The 19,812-nt window shown below is 31.1% G+C and overlaps 2 protein-coding genes across 2 annotated transcripts; one reads left to right on the top strand and one right to left on the bottom strand.

Annotated features, from left to right (window-relative positions):
• Nucleotides 1-340: 340 nt before the first annotated feature.
• On the bottom strand, nucleotides 341-12,038 carry LOC131841172 (RAD50-interacting protein 1). Its single transcript, XM_059189431.1, has 14 exons — nucleotides 11,781-12,038; nucleotides 10,819-11,060; nucleotides 10,167-10,322; nucleotides 9,734-9,900; nucleotides 9,121-9,335; nucleotides 8,491-8,737; nucleotides 7,839-8,016; nucleotides 7,457-7,652; nucleotides 6,131-6,235; nucleotides 5,673-5,834; nucleotides 4,517-4,719; nucleotides 3,869-4,043; nucleotides 3,258-3,385; nucleotides 341-3,011 (listed from the first exon to the last, which is right to left on the bottom strand). Exons 1-14 carry the CDS (start codon nucleotides 11,910-11,912, stop codon nucleotides 2,801-2,803), a joined length of 2,517 nt encoding a protein of 838 aa, XP_059045414.1. The 5' UTR covers nucleotides 11,913-12,038; the 3' UTR covers nucleotides 341-2,800.
• Nucleotides 12,039-12,212: 174 nt separating this feature from the next.
• On the top strand, nucleotides 12,213-19,635 carry LOC131841110 (lysophospholipid acyltransferase 7). Its single transcript, XM_059189357.1, has 7 exons — nucleotides 12,213-12,748; nucleotides 13,118-13,428; nucleotides 14,172-14,323; nucleotides 15,503-15,714; nucleotides 17,843-18,016; nucleotides 18,455-18,593; nucleotides 18,998-19,635. Exons 1-7 carry the CDS (start codon nucleotides 12,519-12,521, stop codon nucleotides 19,244-19,246), a joined length of 1,467 nt encoding a protein of 488 aa, XP_059045340.1. The 5' UTR covers nucleotides 12,213-12,518; the 3' UTR covers nucleotides 19,247-19,635.
• Nucleotides 19,636-19,812: the final 177 nt, after the last annotated feature.

Raw genomic sequence — 19,812 nt, 5'->3', positions numbered from 1 at the left:
TCATTACTTATAAATATTATTAAATCAATCTGCTATTCATTATCTATTAAAATGCTTAAAATATGACATCGGCAAAGTGTGAAACAGCTACTATATATTATTTTAATTATTGGATTACAATAAATAATATAACACACAGACTAGATTTTATTCTCGCCTTTATGGAGGCGACCGTAACCGTAAAGTAGCGCTATGCTCATTTATTTAAAAATTTGGTCGATCTTAAAAATATTATAAGTAACAAACAAAAATTTACATTCATAATATTACTATACAAGTATTTGACCCGTACTTGTGAGTTGAAGTTACGCTATGGTGGCTAAGACGATATGCATTTAAAATACTTATATCTTCGACAAAATTTATATAAGTATAAAAAAAATTGTCAAAATTTTTGACAGAATTTTTACAACGAAATGTAAAAGGATCGACCACAATACAACATTGTTGCAATTTTTTTGGGTCATACTTAATTATTAAAATAATGACATTTACTATAGTAACTGACTTAATAAATAAACGTACAATAATGCTAATATTAAATTGTCGTAACATAAATGTACACTACGCAGAAATATCTTGTTTATATTAATAGTAGATGTCACGGATACATTATAAATTAATATCATTACTTGCTAGGTAATCACTATTACTCACACTATCTCACACACAATAAAATAAGTGCGCGGGCGGGAACTGCCATACTTAGCTGCTTATGACCACAGCTAGTGGAATCTATTTTAAACATCGAGTGTGCTACCAATTTACCATTAAATAATTCGTTCAAGATCTAACAAACTATTAATTAGAAAAATGAGTACTAGAGACGAAAGCTTAAAAGTAACAATTGTAAAAAATACAAAACGCATATACAAAATATTAAATTACTATATAATTTAATTAGCACTACTAAAATACTAGACATATACAAAAGAAAACATATTTATATCATAGCGATATTGATCGTCCATATACGTGATAGATGTAAGATATCAGCAATATTCTCATAAAGGAGGAGGCCTACACTGTTTCTTTAGCAATCACTACCAAACGCACGCCACGCTTTCACAAAAAAATGACAGCGTGACGTGCATGCAATCAAATCTGATACAAGCACTGACGATTACCAGTTATATTTCTACAGATATGTTAAAATAGCAATTTGATATGAATCATTACTAAGGTCCAATAAGCCGGCTGATTACAACTACTAACGGGAAAGCGTTGCTAAGTCGGGTGGTACAGGAACAAAATTTTTGCTAAAAGACTATTTTAATTCTGAAGATAATTCAATCCATTAAGTCTAATTACACATGAGCAGCATGAATGGTCATCACTCATAACTCTCAGTATCTTGTAATTTCACTCTTATCACCTTTTTGTATTTTCACATTTACTCTTATCATCCCCCAACCGAAAACAGCTTACAAAGTAAGCTACTTGGCGGATGAAATAGATAAGACGGTATCTCCAAAGACTGTACAGTCTCTACCTCTGGTAAACTCTAACTTTATATAATTTGTAAATCTTTGGATAAATTAATAACACAATGTACCTACTAATATACACATTATTTACACGAGATATACTTAATGACAACATTATTTATGCACTATTATCACGGTAAAATGATAAACAACCGTAAAAAAAGTTTAAAGCAATGTAATATGGTTATTCTACTATGTAAATAAAATTAAATGAGTATTTTCTAAGATAATTTAGAATAGCATAGGTACTACGATTAATATGAAGCAGTTTAAGCCAATGTAATTTTTCTAATTATGTTAAAGCGACACAATGTACTAGAAAAATGCAACATTATCTTCTATATGTGTATCCGCATGACATCATGGATTGAAAAATCTACAAAATATATAATAATAATACAACCATATTCCAATATCAACTATGTACAATACATGAGGGCGAAGTACATTCAGTCTGTCTTATTTGTAAATATTAACTTTATGAGGTTACCAATTTATATATTAGTTCAGGTGGTTAAAAATATTTGGAATATTCTGAATGACTTATTAGGTAATAATGTAGAGTTGACAAAGTTTGTAATGTATAGACGTAGGGGTATACACTAAATGACTTCAATTGTGAGCAATGTATAGGATGTAATAATAAATACAAGACAAGTACCTCAATAAGTATTGCTATGCTTTAAAAGTACAGTTTGATTTATAATGTCACATAACATTACGTATATAGGTAAATATAGAATTTTGTGTTCCACATTCTAGAACTTACTTAATACATTATATATATATAATAATATAAATCAAATTCTGTACCTCCAAAAAGGTTGGTTTCGACTTTTAATGTAAAAGCATGTTATAATAGTATTACTGATTTTTTAATTTCAATCTAATATATACATTTTACATATTTTTATTATTCCTTATACTAAAACATGATGTTTTAATTAATTGGATAGAGTTAGTTAATCAGTAAAATATGGAGAGAATATAGTGTGCAACTTGGGCAAAATAATGCTATTACTTGTATTACAAAATAATAATTATCAAACCTATCTTTTGTAGATCCAATTATATTATCGAGAAATCATAATTATATATATATAACCGAAATATTTATAACACGATTTTTATAGTTGGTTACATTACTCATATAAATACATTACAGTTTAATAGGCGCCCCGTCATAGCTATTGAATTCGCCGACCTAAGTATTGGAAGATTTAGGCTCATTGTTAGATAATATAACTGGAAATTTAACAGTGTGTTCATATCCCATTACTTTACACACCTTAGATGCCTCCTCCTTCGAAATTTCAGAAAAGTTCCATAACCGAGGATGGTGAACTGGACTCATTAAGGTCGGTTCTTTGGCTCAGTATTTGTAGCGCTTCATTGGGCTGCACGTGGCGGATCCCATGGGTTGACAAGTTCTCCACAGCGAGGTTCGGTTGTTTGGATAGAGAGGCACGTAATCGCCGCGCGTCGTCGTAGTCCATATTTAGAAGTTTACACGATTCTAATAATCTGTAACGTAATAGGAAATAGAATATATATATATATATATTATGTATAGCAATTATAAGTCTACAAAATACTATCTAGCGACCACCTGTCTGTATACGAGTGAAATTATGTAGGGATCTTTTTTTTTTTGCTAAAAGGTTAAAATAACTCATGAACCTAGCATAATGTTAACTTACTTTTAAATTCAGGTATTTTCAACATATAAATGTGTATTTCCTGTAAAAGATATAATTATAATGTACTTACCTTGGCAATTGGATCATTTGAGAAGAAACTTTATATGGAAGTGTAAAAGCTGGCACTAAATTTCTTTTAACATCGTGCGTAAATTGTACTGTTCCTCCCGTATTGAACCAATTCTGCAATACAACTTCCTGGAAGTAAATTACGGAATATTAATGTAGTGATAAAAGCAGTGTTCAGTAGATATCATGTATTCACCTCACCACATTGTTTCTTCTCTAAGCTTTTCTACAAATAGGTGATAGTAGAGGTTCATACGTCAACAAAAACATAAAAAAATTCCGTATCATTTATATGAAAAACTAGCCATCATTATATACTGCATGTAAATATAATCAGTCCGTATTCAGCGCCAACGCCGATGTTAGCAAATCTTAGATTTGTAGTAAGTATTCTTATACTATAGTTCTACTCAGCGTCATATAATAGAGAGAGACAGGACAGGTTTGAGATTGGAGAGTAAAGCAACGAAAGCGCTCAAAATGGATACATTTTTTCCGATTATGCAACACGTTTTCAATCCGATTACACATTATTTACAGCTACAATTTTCCAGAATATTATTATTTAAACAAAGCATTTAGCCTTATAGTGTTAGTATAGGAAGATCGCACCTCAAAGATGTACTGGTCGACGTGATGAGCGAGTGCGGCGCGCATGCGCCTGGCGAGCGGTGGCGCCAGTCGCTGGTGGGCGGCGGCGACCCGCGCCAGCAGCGCCGACAGCGGCCGGCACAGTGACGCAGACACCGACAGCGCCATCTCCTCCACCATCATCCACGCGTGCCATCTTATCACACATTAAAAACATTAGACTTTTTAAGAACTCGGTTAAATCCCGTTATCTCTCCACTTAATTCCCCTTTCCTGTTGTCCTCGTTGACACGTGCACGGCACGTGACATATAGTAATAATAATTTTATTTAAATTTTTTTATTCTAAAACATTTTGTATATATTTTATTCTATGCTATTCATACGCCACCTACCATTTTTGTTGTTTTTTCTCTACCCAAAAGTTGTATGGAAGAGATTGCTGTGATCTGTGTAATTCTTGAGTGCTTGGTACATTATAAATAAATAAATAAAAATCCCCAACTGTCACGACTTATTAAGGTAGGTTAATTTTACTTTAATTGTATAGCTGTTTGTTTTTAAAGCGTCATCTCTCCACCATCATCCACGCGTAATTAATACACCAGGATAAATATACCAGAATATAAATGAAGTTATTGATATTTCATGAATTAAGATGTAAGTATACTTCTGTTTCTTGTAGTCCCGTAGAGAAGCTCTGAACTCGAATAGAATGTGGTCGATGATCGCAGCAAGGCCCGCGTCTCGCAGGTGGGCGAGCAGCGTGGGAGCCTCCGAGAATACGCCCGCCTCTTCAGCTCCAGACGCGCTGCCATCCACGGCAGGGTTCCACAGAGGCTCCGTTACCGACAAGTTGGCGAGCGGGGCAACCTGAACACCACAATATATAACCATTGCAACATTGCAAGTGTCAATATCTCTGACTACATTAACTGTAATGTAGTCAGAGGTATTGTTAACTATTGTGGTAAATGTAACACACTTCTTTTAGTGGATGATAATGAAATAATGCATCTGTATTAATTAACCGTTTATTATTATTATTAATTGACCTCGGTGGTCTAGTGGTACAAACCCACGACCATCGGAAGTAAGGCAGTATACTAACACTGCCTTATTTCCGATGGTCGTGGGTTCGATTCCTCGCACGGTACAAATATGTATATATTGTTTGGACGATTTATCGGTCTGTTTGTGTTTTTTGTATAATATGTATATATTTGCGAAAAACAATATATGTATGTATTTGTATCAGTTATCTAGTGCCCATAACACAAGCTTTAGCTAGCTTAAATTGAGTTTAGGTGAGGCTGTGTGAATTGTCCTGATATCATTATTATTATTTAAAGGCGGTGCAGCAGTGAAGGATGACGAAACGAGGATGAAATCAGGTCAGTTAGGCCAATATGCTAAATTCGTGTTAAATTTAATTAACCATGCAAGTATATGTTGATGGGGCAGTAGTGGAGGATGATAAGATAATCATGCAGTCAGATCAGTTAGATCATTAACAAATTTACTAGGATATCCTAATAAATTTGTCAGAATGAGTTAACTGATATATATATACGAATGATATATAGTTTCATCACTAGTCAGTAAAAAAATAAATTAACTCATTTTTATTCAGTCAGGTTTGAAATCAGGACTTAAAAGTCTAACTCAAAGAAAAAACTCTCTCTGAGTTACATGCATATTGTTAAATGTTCCAAATTATGTAAGCCATAAAAGATATATCTCATACATTCCTTTGAAACGTAAGACCAAATGGTAGTAGTATGTAAATGGTAATTAATTAGGCATAAATGAAAGTAGCTACTTACAAGTTCAAATTTACTAATATCCGTAACTAAGGAATTCCTTCTTGAAACTGCATTAAGTGCTAATGTTTTAGCGCGTTCTTCTACTTCTTTTAAGGACATAGCCTCATCAGATTCGCCTTCTGAAAATACGTAACTACTAAGTCTTAGGCCATTAGCATTTATCTTTGGCCTTAAAGAATATTACGATAACAAATAAATAATTAAAAAAATAACTCTGTATTTAACATACAGACTATATGTACATATATTCATAGTTAGTTGAGTAGAAATAGCCATCAAGAAATGACTGCACCATATAAATATTACATAATTTAACAGTACCTCAGTTGGTATATTTAATTATTTATTTTAATCAATAAAATATTTTTATTTTTTTAAATGGGTACATTATTTAAGCCGTAACTAACATTGTTGAGAATGTATAATTCTTAATTACCAGCTTTCGATTTCTTGGTGACATCATCATCTTCGGAACTGGACGACGACTTAATGCTCTCTTCGCGGTGCTGCTGCTGTGTGAAGTGTTGGAACTGACGCCGGTAGTAGTGCAGTTGCAGGTAATGCTAAACATTTAACGAAATGTCATTGTTGTAAATAATTTCCCATAATTTTGTTATGTGACATATACTAATTAGGATTAAAAGGGTTCATACATAGTAGTAAAGATGCATTATTAACTAATTAGTATCAATCATAAACGATTATTTACAAATGATGCTGATATTATGATTATAGATTTATCTATTAATTGATTAGCATTATAAAAGAGAGTCGTCTTTATGATAAACAAGACTACTTGTGTACTTCACTCTGAACAATTGAGTAAATAAAAATGTTAACAGTTTCCGCTATGTTGTTAGATGGCGTTACTAAATAATGTATAAGGAGTTATTATTAAGATTTTTGTGATTTTAAATGGGTAAACGGAATGTTTACTATCTTAGATTCGATTTCATCCGGTTTTGTTTGATAATACCACAGTCAATCCTTACTAATATTATAAATGCGAAAGTAACTCTGTCTGTCTGTCTGTCTGTCTGTCTCTCTGTCTGTCTGTCTGTCTGTCTGTCTCGTTTCGCCGAGGAAGGACATAAATCTTTATGCGGTTGAATGTTTAGATATTTTGGAAAGTCCACTTTATAATTGTGTTATTAAGTCTATTTTCAAAAATTTTTAATTTCTGAATATATTGTACTAGATATGCGACTTATTAACGCTCATATGTCATATATATTAGCTATAACTGATAACCCTGCTCTTGGGCATAAGAACATATTATTAATAATTTTGTAAAACAACATTTTAAAAATGGTCAATACAACAACATTTCCTTGGAAAAAACAACATCTTTTCTATATTATATATTTTATTATGTTATTGGCTATTTTCAAAAGAATTTAAAGAAATGTTTAAACTGTTTATTAAATTTAATAAATATGACATTTAAATTTGTAAATATCACATTGTCACCATTCAAGGGGTAAAATAAAATAGCAGATGGAAATTCGTCATATTTGAAGCTATCCGGTTTTGTTGGGTCAGTTTATTTAATAAATACCTTACTAATATTATGAAAGTGAAAGTGACTCTGTCTGTCTGTCTGATAATACCTATGTTAATGCTAAAAAGTCAATATTTTATAAAGTAACTTAAAGCATTCGTCATAATTTTAAACTGATGATTTAAGAAGAAGGTTTATATACATATAATAGATATACACCCGTGCAAAGCTGGTGCGAGTAGCTAGTAAATTATAAAAGCGTCTATAGACAATTGTTAGTTACCAAGGAGTGCGCCCATTGCAGCAATACGGTGCGTGTATGGTGCGCGGCGTTAACAACGGCGGTAAGGGCGAGTGGTGCAGCGTCGGTAGCTAACAGGGAATCCACACCCAGAGACTCCGCCGCCGCGCTCAGCAACTGCGTCAGACGCACGCGCCACTCCTCCACCAGCTCCAGTTGCATCTCCAGGAACTGGAGCCTGTGTTACGTTACGATTTTAAGTAAATAATAAACAATTGGTTACATGTAACAATTAAAACTAAGTAATAAATTGAAAACTGTCAAAATTTTAATTCATTTTGTTGGCTGACTGCAGTTGGCCTGTATTCGCATATTTTTTTCTCAAGCTCAAGTATAATTATAATCTAAAATCCTAACAGCTCACCTATGACCAGGCTGTGGCAACACGGCGTACCGATCTTCAATAGTTTTCAATAGTGTTATGAACCAGTCTGCACCTCGCGGCACCCACAGTACGGTACCAACAGCTGAAGTGACACCGCTCGCCACTGGCTCGCACCACTGGTCGTTGTCGAGAGTCTCGTCCATTTTTGCGAGAGCATCTGAAACCCAAAGTTAAAATAACTATACTGACCCTGTCATACAATGCTATGGCTATAGTATTTCTAATACAGAGGTCAGAGACAAATATGCAATATCTTAAGTAGTACTAAATTACACCTATTGAGGCAAGCAATAAACATTAGTAAACTAGTTCCTGAGTTTATAGAATAAAATATCGTGATATTTATTACAAGAAAATGATTTATCAAAGTAAAAAAAAATTACAATAATATTTCTTCATGTCCATCGAGCGAAGTCGGGACAAGCCGCCATTATACACATATCATATAAGAATTACCAACACTAATGAAAAAATGTTTTATGTATGTATCTTATCCATGTATATAGTAAAGAAATCGGCTCACTAGATTATACAAAACGGTACCCTGGTATATATGTATAGGCAATAGTTATCTGTATATCATCATTAATACTTGCACCTACACTAATTTAATTTTATTAAATTTACTCACATTTCTTTTCAACAGCCAGCCATCTAACGAAAGTTTCCGCTTTCGTCAAAACAGAGAGTACATTGTTACCATCCTTTCCTGTTACAGTAACAAACTCTCTATGGAATCCTAAGGTTTCGTCCACAGCATGAGCGAAGGCTGCGTCCACATCTACTAGTTCACCTTTCTTTCGTTGTGTATGATACAATCCTAATACAGTATGAAGTCTCTCTGCAGCTAATGATATGAGGCCTGCATTAAATTCATCCTGAAATATACAATCATATTATTGCTGCACCCAGTAACAAATACAAACTTCAATACATGTTTATCGAAAATTACATTACTTCACAATTTTGGTAAACACTGTATGAATTTACATACAATATACATTTATTTTTATATGAAAATATAAAGCGTATTCAGTCTCATTATAATAAAAAATGAATTAGCTAAGGGTAACTAGTCATTAATTTTTTATTGCAGATATATAATATTAAGTTTCTGATTTAATGATTCGGAAATAGTGCTTACAGGCACAGAATTTAAGTACCATAGTTCTTCGCTGTTTTATAACACTGATTTAGAAGACTGAATGGAGTCAAATGTCTTTGGGTGCTGAATCAATATAGAAAATATTTTAGAACTTACAACTGTTTTAACATTCTTCAACTGCAATTTGTCGACAACTGGCTGTACATTATTCTTAATAAAACCTTGATGATCCTTTATCCATGCCAGTGTCTGAGTGAGAAACCACTCTGGGCGATCAATCCTAGCTGTTTGTCTTGAGCCAGTGAAATGGAATGTAAAACGTTTTTTTAATGGCCGTAATAATATTTTAACAGGAAGACATGGATCCTGCTCTGTAATTGATAAAATAATTTTGTTATTTATATTTAGTTATAAATATTAAAACTTTGTACTGTGAGAGAGTCATGAACTGGATGTTTACTACTCATGAACTTATAAGTTCAAATTTGGCTGACACATGTAACTAACCTATGAATCAATTTATGTTTCTGAGTGTGCTGCAAAGGAAATACGATGTCTATCCAAAAAATAAATCCGAGAGGCATCTGTAGGCTTGCCTCCTGCCACATTGGATTCAAATTTTCCTAGTGAAATGTGGGCATATCAAATGTTGGTTAACCACAACATTGACAGCTGACAATGCCTCTGACTGTCCTATCTGTTATGGAATATTGTTGTAAGTCTACTAAAATAAGATTATTATAAATATTATACCCCTAATGCTATATACCTTCAGCTAGTTCTGAAATACTGTTAGTATGCAAACCCTCAGGTTCTTCAATTAAAAATAGGTATCTTGTCAGATTGCTAAATTTAACCAATACTTCTTTAGGGGGTGGTGAGTTATCTGCAGTTGTTATTGGCCATTTTAGTAATTTCAATACATCTTCATAATGTCTGAAATACAAAACATAGTCAAATCTATATAATTTATTCACACAGACAATTTTTTAATATTATGTACATAAAATCAAAATATCAGTCTGTAATTATTTGTATTGGTCTGGGAGTATATATCTAAGTATTTATACCAGTTGTAGTCCCCAGAACACAACTTCTAAGCTTTGAACTGGATGGCCCTATGTGAATTGTCCATTGTTATTGTTATCATAATTTGAGGTTTATTACAAAATGGTTCATGTTCTCTTAAATAGGATACTTACTTGGTAAGCTTGTCTTTTAATATATTATGCCAGTAATGTGTGTATTCCCTGACATAAACACCTCTGTGGCCATCCTTGTATTGGTTACACAATTCTTTGAGTTCTCCATAGCATAAGACTAGCTGTTCATCATCATTGCATTGTTTCATTTGACGACTGCAATAATATATAGAGAATATTATATATTTTGACTTTTTGTGTTTTAGCAAATTGTGAGAAACATACATAAAATTTAATTTTGCACCAAATGTTAATCAAAGCCCAAGCTGTAAATAAACACCAAAAATAATATTTTCCATAGGATGTATTTGCAGATTATGGTAGGATTACACATGATTTAGTCATGGTAATTATTAATCTCCAATACTTTCTAAAACTGTAGCATAGCATAGCATAGCAAAAGAAACAAAAGTTTGGCATTTAAACTTATTCATAAACATTGAATTGTCTTCAATTATCATGCAGTATATGTGAATTATCATATTATTTGTAATTTAAATTTATTAAAGGGAATAATTATATAAGAATGATTAAAAATTACAGAACAAATCATGCCTTCAAGACGAGATCAACAAATCAGACAATTTTAAAAGATCAACAGACCATTGAAATATAAAATTTTGTGTTAATTTTAATTTTAAAATTTCATTACCTTATATCATCAATCTTTTCGAAAGATTTTAAATAAATTAGAGTTTGTTCTAATTTGTTTATGGCTGTGAATCTCTTGTTCAGCCCATCCCTCAATGGTTCTGTCTTTTCTAAAAAGCTTTCTATTCTTGATTTCAATGTTACACTTTTGTTTTTAAGATTATTGATTTGAGTTGAATTTTTTTCTGCTTTTTTTAGTGCAGATGATAATTTCGTGGGCACCAAATTATTTGCTAAATTTAACTGAAATACAAAGGAGGATATGTTAGATGTGATAATTGTAAACACAAGTTCATAAAGTTTGAAGCTGAGTCAGTTTTTGAGTTATTCAATATAATAATGTACAACATCTAGTATTCTTGCATTTATATATCTGTACACTCATATCAATCATAGTTATTTGAATTAAAACATACTTAATACTGTCTAGACACACTTTACATATCAGGAAGATCATGTGCAAATTCAGTTTAGTTTTGGGTTAGATTTGTGCACAAACTTGTCATGAAATTTACACACATTTAAACTGATTTAAGTTATGTTTGCTCATCATTTTACTATTTAATATCGTTCAGAGATTAAAACTGAATTTGTAATTTTTTTTATTAATAACTGCTATGGAGGTTTATTATATTATATTATAATTATATGAAGATAGGAAAAACTTAAAAATTGTAGGAGACAATTTAAATGCAAATTTTGGTTTAAACTAAAATTAAATTATATTTCAGTTTCCATATAATATTGTGCTCACATGATAATTTTACTTTCCAAAGTTTATCTATTTATTAAGCAAATATTATATGTAAGTATATATAATATATTAAGCATTAAGATTTTCAGAACTTTTTAAATTTAAGTAATTGTTTGTTTTTTCTAATTAAGTATTATTTACTGCCTGCTGTTTGCAGAAATTAAATAGTGTTTATAAACATTTAATATAATGTTTAGTTAAATATTTACAGAGCTTTGAAGTTGATCCCTTCGCACTACTAGCTGATTTTCTATTTCACTGGCATTAGATAAATCATTAATGTCGCTTCCAATTCTTAAATTAAGGTCTTGAATTATATTTTTCTTATCTTCCTCGTTCATCGTGGAATGATTTTTAAATTATGTACATTAGAAGTATTAAATTCATGAAGTAAATTTTTGAACATTTAAAAGGTTATTACACGTATTTCCTTCCAAATATTTTTTATTTTTCACCTGTATTATCTATCAATCAATACAATATTGTCAGATGTAGTCATACATCTGTCAAAAATGACAAATCAAATCAAACAAGATCGTCGTTCACAATGAATACTGTCATTCATTTATCAGTCACAGTGTCAGCTGCCAGTCTTGCTGCTCAGACTCAGATATTTGTCAACGTTAATGTGCCGACTGTCATAGCCGTTACTATAAAAATTGAAATCAATCATTTATATTGATAATCATTGCATGCGAATAAACAAGAAAAAAAATAGAGATTATAAGTAAATGAACATTTCATTTATATTGATTTCTACGGATAGCGACATAAATTTTATTTATTTTGTATTTATTTGAATTAATATTATTAATAACAAAAATTCTATAAATTTAAGAACATTTGTGAGCATAATATTCTATGAACAAAATGAAGTGTTTAAATATTGTAGTGTATTAATTTATATGTGTTGATCTTGTGTATTGTGTAAAATACTTCAATAAAAAATGTTGTCTTTTGTCGCAAAAAATTTAAATGATATTATTTATTTAGTGCTTCTTTTATCTAGTGTTGCTATAGGACCATATTACAGGTCTCTGAGTACCATTGTATTAAAAAAATGGACTGGTTCATTACTTGGTATTGTGCTTATACTCATTGTATCAGGATACAATGCTGTTCACCCTCTTTTATCAGCTGTTGTTGGTATACTAGCCATTAAATTGGCAACTGTGAAGTAAGTACAGTTCGATTATGCCCATAGGTTTTCTACATAACCGTTGAAATTATTAATTTGTTTATTTAATATATATGTTCCTAAGGACCCTTTTTTCTCTTATCAGAAACTTAGATACAAAGACTTCATTCCAAATTAACTCAAAATAAATAGTAATACAAATGTTTTGATTTAAAATAAGTGAAAACTTATGTAAATTTAAATTAATGTCATTTGAAATAAGAATTAAAAAGAAATATTACTTACTATAAATTTTTCTGTAAGCAATTTTTAAAGATCCATTTCATGCTGGGAGCTTCTCTCTCTTTGACTTTATAGATGATATTCAATGTAGAACTAAATAATAACATAAACAATTTCCATTTTCAGGTATTGTCATATAGTATCATTCTTTTTCATGTTTGGATATCTCTTCTTTTTCCGACTTGCTAACAAATTTGGTCTGCCTTTACCTTCAGGCCAAACTAACCTTATAGAAATGATCTTAGTATTACGAATAGTTGGAGTAGCATTTGAGATTAATGGCTCTTGGCTAGCAATGAAAAGTGGCAAGGAAAAAGGAAATGAAATAGGAACTTCAAAATATATTAAAGAAAAAGATGATGAGTTTTTAGAATTAATAAATCCTTCACTTATTGACTTGTTCCATTATTCTTTCAATTATGTGGGATTGCTAACAGGTAAGTCAAGGTGAGGAAGAAAGTTATTTTATGAGTTCATAAAGATTTTTTATATTTGTTATTACATTAGATCACAGTCAATTTTTTCTTAAACTAAAAAAGAGGCTGTTGTTGTATCTAAAGAAGATTTTTATGGTATAAATCTTAAAATGTTAAGTATTTTTTATTGGTATTTGTACAAGATAAGGTATTGATTGGCATGTTATCAGTGTGAACTTGCCTGCTAATATGTATTACTATCATAATATCATAAAGATAAAGTGTATACAATGTACAGTATGGATGTCAACAATGATTGATAATATTATTCTTATCTGTATTATACAAACACTTTATTATTGTTGACCTTGTTTTAAATAACTTCAAAAAAAGGTAGCTGCCCACTTGGAAGATGTACAATTAGATACATAGTTTTTTTTATTGTTATTGTTTTATATGGTATATAGTTTATTGTTGTTAATTTTATCTATTCCTATTAATTTCATTACAATTTCAGCTTTTTTAACAGTTTCTGGTATTCCACACAATATATTATAAATATGTAATGTCAAATCAAATTATTACTTTATACTTTGGACAGTTTAAATTCTAAAATTAATAAATTAAATTGTAGTCCATAATAATATGAAAATAATACTAAATTGACCAAATTCAAAATAACATTGGAATTTATTAATGGATGCATAGTTAAACAATGTTTATTAGAATCTTCTCATGTCTAACAATATAAATTTGATTTTCAGGACCCTACTATAGGTATCGAACATTTGATGATTATTTTCATTTGCCATACAGTAAATATGTTGATTGTATGGGTTTCACCATAAATACATTGAAGACAGTTCCACTGTATATATCACTTTACTTGGCTTTGTCCAACCTTTGGCCATTGGAGGTGAGCTGATTACAGTAATAGTGGGCTTTGCATAAATTACGCCATCTATTAAGGAGTGTAGATCGACAAAGAGGGACATTGTAATACAAGGGATTGTAGAAAAATCAAAAATTGTAAAAAATCACACAATCCATGAACCCCTTCCATACTTCTAGAGGAGATCTTAGAATTTAATATTCAAACAAAACTTTGTATTAATATGTATTAATATACAGGGGAGGGAAATATACATAAATTGGTGTAATCTAATTTATGGATAGCCCTAGATGATTAACAATAAATTTAGAACGAAATTTCAGCGTTAGTCCTAATGGTCAAGCACATAAATATTTATATTTGTATTCCTGCTATTAGAGAGAGAAAGCTGTTCCGATTTATTTTCTTATAAGTAAGAAAACATGCCAGATTCAAACTGCTTGACTATTAGGATGGACTCTACTTTCTAAGCCTATGTATAACTTTTTTATATTTATTATGGTAATGAACCTTAAAGTAATTTCGAATTCAAATTTGTTTATGTAAATTGACTTCACTCTGATATCAAAATTAAAAAACATATACTTAATACTTTAGACAGATTATTAAATGAGTAGTAGTCAATTGTAAAATACTGTTCTTATATTTACAAAATCTGTAATCAAAGATACTTAACAGTAAATAAAATTATAGATTCATAAGAAGTAGGTAGGTATACAATATTTTTTTACAATTACTTTACCAGTCAAAGGTCAATACTGTTTACGTGTATCTTTGAATTTGTAGCTAAGTAATAATAGCAGAAATAATTAAATATTTACTACATTGTGTTGGAAATTATTTGTTAAGCAGGTAACAAATAATTTCATAATTTTTCATCCGATATTTCACATCCTTTCAGATTAATGTTTGTCCTCGTGATACATTATATTTCATTAAGATCCTTTGAGCTGTTTAGTCATTACAAGGTAACAAACATACAGATACGCTTTCGTATTTATAATATTGCATATGTGAAATATATGGATTACTTTCCATTTCTTGCTGTACAGTACACAAAGTGTGCAGTGTGTCTTTATTAGTACGACAAAGAATATAGTTATATATAATAATATATAATGTTGTAAATACATATTTTTGATTAATTTTTTTATTAATGACTGTATTATTTAGATATATTTAAAAAAAAAAATTGAATTTCAGTATATTTTATCTGAAGATCACAACAACAGGAGCTTCATTTACAGAATGTTGTACCCATGGGCACTGTTTACAACATTCCGACAACGCATTTATTCCGGCATGACCCTCGCTGAGAGTGTGTGCACATCAGCTGGCGTAGGCGCATATCCTGTTCAAGGGCAGAATAGAACTGGCCACGGACCTACAGTTGGATATTTGAAAATGAAAAAAATGTATGAAATGACTTTATTCACTTATCTAATTAAGCATGTTTGCGAGTATATTTGTTCTGTAGGTTTCGTGGGCCTGATACTGTTATACTTTTAATGGATAATTTACTATTTCTGTCGTACAAGCAGATAGAAAGTGGAAGTAGTAACATACAGCTTGTTTATGTAGTAACTATTTTTGTTTAACACAGATGGAAATTAACAGTGTAGCAGTCATGTGCCGCTTGTCAATTTACTAAAAGTGTTGGTAGAACTCCGTATGCCACCTTTTTTCTTTATTCCTCTAGGTCTAAATGTATGTAACAATTATGAGAAGTCAAGAAGACAGATAACAAACTCTGCCTTAACTTACTCACTCTTTTGAAACGTTGTTGTATATAATCACAATAATACCTAATTTTGTAAACTTATCTAATTCGCGTGGAAAATAACTTTATTTTTCTAAAACAAAACTAGCCTAACTCCTTATTACATCGGCTACCTGCCAAAAAAGTCCCGTCAAAATCGGTCCAGCCATTTTAGAGATTAGTCAGAACAAACAGACAGACAGACAAAAGTTGTAAAAATGTTATTTTGGTATATGTACCGTATTTATATTCATATGCATGTAGTAAAAAAAGGTTATTTCAATATTACAAACAGACTTCAGATACTGAAACTTACTTAAACACCCTTCCATTTTTTTAAAGAGTGCTTTTTTTGTGGCCATAGTGCCATATTGCAAAGTATCATGTCATGTCGAACTCCACGCGGTCTCCACTGGAAACCGTCGTGGTCAATTTCCCATTTCTCATCCTATCATCCTCCACTGGTGGTCCGCCAGCGTAAACCATTAGCCCAGGCGGGTAATCCATTCCATTAACATCCATGACAATAAAAATCTTAACTTAATCGGCAGGGTATTGTTGATTGTATGAATCAAACAGTTATACAATCTAGTCACGGTAGTCGCGTCATGTCGGTTCATGTTATACGCGGCTTATAACGTCATAGGCGAGTAGGTATTGTGTAATCATTATGTAAAATATCATACACATGTCTATAGACGAGATATATAACAATATGTATTTATACGGATTAGGGAAACAATGTGTATTATCTACTTCGTAATACCAATATACCTATTACTTGACCACAAATATTTTTTATTACCTATACTCATTATTGCAAATATCGTGATATTTGTAGTATTCAAAATTTTCAAATTTTTAATAATGGTCGCGCCATAGGAAGTTATAAGCAACGTCTGCATCACACAAACTTTCGCATCTATACCTAATATTAGTAAGATATCTCTATTCTGTAAATTACATAGTAATCCATGACGATTACTATACTGTTTTATAAAAAATGCCATTATAGATTTCTTTGAGGGCATGAAACTATAAACCTAGTGATCTCACGTATTTAATTATTTGATACTAGCTACCCGCACTATCTTCGCATGGCTGTACATGTATTATACATATAAACTTTCCTCTTGTATCACTATCTATTGCTGAAACTGTATCCGTTTTGTAATTGAAAAGATACTATGTAAAAATTACCTGTACACAGGGGCTAATACAGAATATTATTATGTTGTTTACTGATAGTGAAGCTTTATATATGTGGGACAAATCCTATAATAGGTTAAGTATTTTTCGTTAATCCATTCCACATTTCCACAAATGGTCTAAACTAGCTGTTTCTCGCTACTTTGCTATTTCTGAAACAAAACTGCCTATGTCCATCCTCATCTTGATCTATACAACTGTTTAGTTATGAAAAGGTATACAGACAATATTTCGAATTTATAACATTAAGTAGTAGTCGGTAACGGTGGTCTAGTGGTTTAACACACTGCCGTACTTCCGATGGTCGCGGGTTCGATTCCTCGCACGGCACAAACATTTGTATTCATAACTATGATTGTTTGTATTGGTCTGGGTATTTTCTATGTAAAATATGTATGTATTTACGAAACATAAATATGTGAATGTATTTGTATCAGTTATCTAGTACCCATAACACACCTTGGATCTAGATGTCTCTGTGTCCAATTCTCCTCTGGCAATTGTCCTGAGATTATTATTATATTTGTATAGATACACTCCTGTCAATGATGTTTTATTTAAAAAAATGTTTACAGGACTGAAGACGAAGCAAAATTTGCTCAATATGACTTCAATACCGTTGAATCTATGGATGTATGGGGTTGCGAGACTGTCGTCACTTTGCGTGATTCTATGAAGGTGTGGAATAAAGCAGTTCAATACTGGGTAGCTATGGTTGTGTACAAGAGGTTCCCAATAAAGTTTTTGAAGTAAGTTCAATTTAATACAACAGCTTATACATACACATACAATCATAGTTCACCCCATAAATGGATTATGTACTATTATCATACCAGTGCGGCGACTAAGTTATATTATTTTATTTATTAATTTTAATCTAACTAGTGCAATTAGTGGCTTTAGTGTTTTGTCATTAAATTTAATCGAGAGAATACCTTAGAAAAGGATAAACAAAGATTTAATGACATTATAATAATATTAAAATAAGTTTAATTATGCATTAAAAAAATCTTTTTCGAGCTAGCTAGATTTTATTATATTTCAAGAAATTGAAATGAATGTCTAGGATGTATGATCAAGAAATTGTTGATCTGTCTGTATATCAATGGTAGAAATTGCAGTTATATGTTTTCATAATAATTATTTGATAATTATAATTATACTTATTTTTACTCATACTTCTATAGGATCCATGCAGCGTTGTTCGTATCCGTAATATGGCATGGAATTCACGCTGGATATTTCTTCTGCATTTATTTTTGCCCATTTTATGTGATGGCAGAGGATATATATTACAAGTTGTATTACAAGCCTGCCACAGGTTTGGTGAGTTTTATTCAGTTATTTATTAAAATAGATAACAACATCTACTATACGTGTTTAATTGAACTTTTGTACGTATGAAAACTTTGATTATGCAGTCCAACGTTGAACAAAAACAATATAAATACCTGTGCGAAGCCAGGGCGGTGGTTAGAAATTAGTTGTTAATTATTCTAATTTCGTGATTTAATATTTAGATATATTACATTTTGAAATGTTATATCATGACCCCGTTTCACAATTTTCGTCCCTCCCTTTCTCCCTAAACGTATACTATATTATCGTATATTGATGGCCCCTAAGGAAACAAACAAATATTGAATAATTATTATGAGATTTTCTTACTTTAATATTTTATTGTTATTAATTACTACAGATTAATAAACAAACATGTTTTCTCTTTTCAGAAAAAGAATATTATCGGCTTTATAATGTGGTTCCTACGATCTCATTCAGAATCTTATCAATCGGCTGCATTCCTTCTGCTCACATTCGACAGGATCTGGATATATTACTCTTCTGTTTACCACTATTGGTACGGTGTTTGGTTATCTTTCCTGATATTAGGTCTTATATTAAATAAGCTACATAAAATTTCTAGGCCAAAGAGATTACAGGCAGAGGAAGAAAATAAATTAGAAGCTAAAAACAAGTGATTTCAAGGGATTATTTATACTATTTATTTTTACAAGTGACTTAAGAATTTTATATTAGTTCTATTTTATTAATACCTGTATTTCTACAATTTCCTACGAAAAATACGACTACATACGACACATCTTAATTTATTTCACTGTCGTTTTATTAGTCCGTGATGTCAGAGTTTCTACGATATTATAGCGTATATTTTATACCTGATGATGCCTCGTTCAGAGGCGAATCGTGCCGCAATATGGGTGTAGATTCAAAAGTTGGAATTTTATCACTAACAGAGATGGTACCGTTCTAGTAGCGGTGGTCAGGTTTCAGCCGAGAATTTTTGTAGGTCTCACATAATTAATGGGAACTTAATTAAACAAAATAATATTAGTTCCTTAAGTAATGGTACTATTGTACTTATTGATATTTTATTGCATCTGTAAAACATACCTGTACTTCTTATCATATTCTAAATGTAAAGGAAAAGGTATATATAATTTACTATATGTAAGTATGTCTCCGGTAGGTCTAAAATATCACATTAATCGTATTAGGAATAATTGATAAGTTCTTATCCGAGGCA

The sequence above is a fragment of the Achroia grisella genome, unplaced genomic scaffold, assembly GCF_030625045.1.
Source record: "Achroia grisella isolate CSIRO2021 unplaced genomic scaffold, CSIRO_AGI_Agris_v1 utg1573, whole genome shotgun sequence".
NCBI classification, from domain to species: Eukaryota; Metazoa; Arthropoda; class Insecta; order Lepidoptera; family Pyralidae; genus Achroia; species Achroia grisella.
This window is presented reverse-complemented; position numbering and strand designations above follow the sequence as displayed.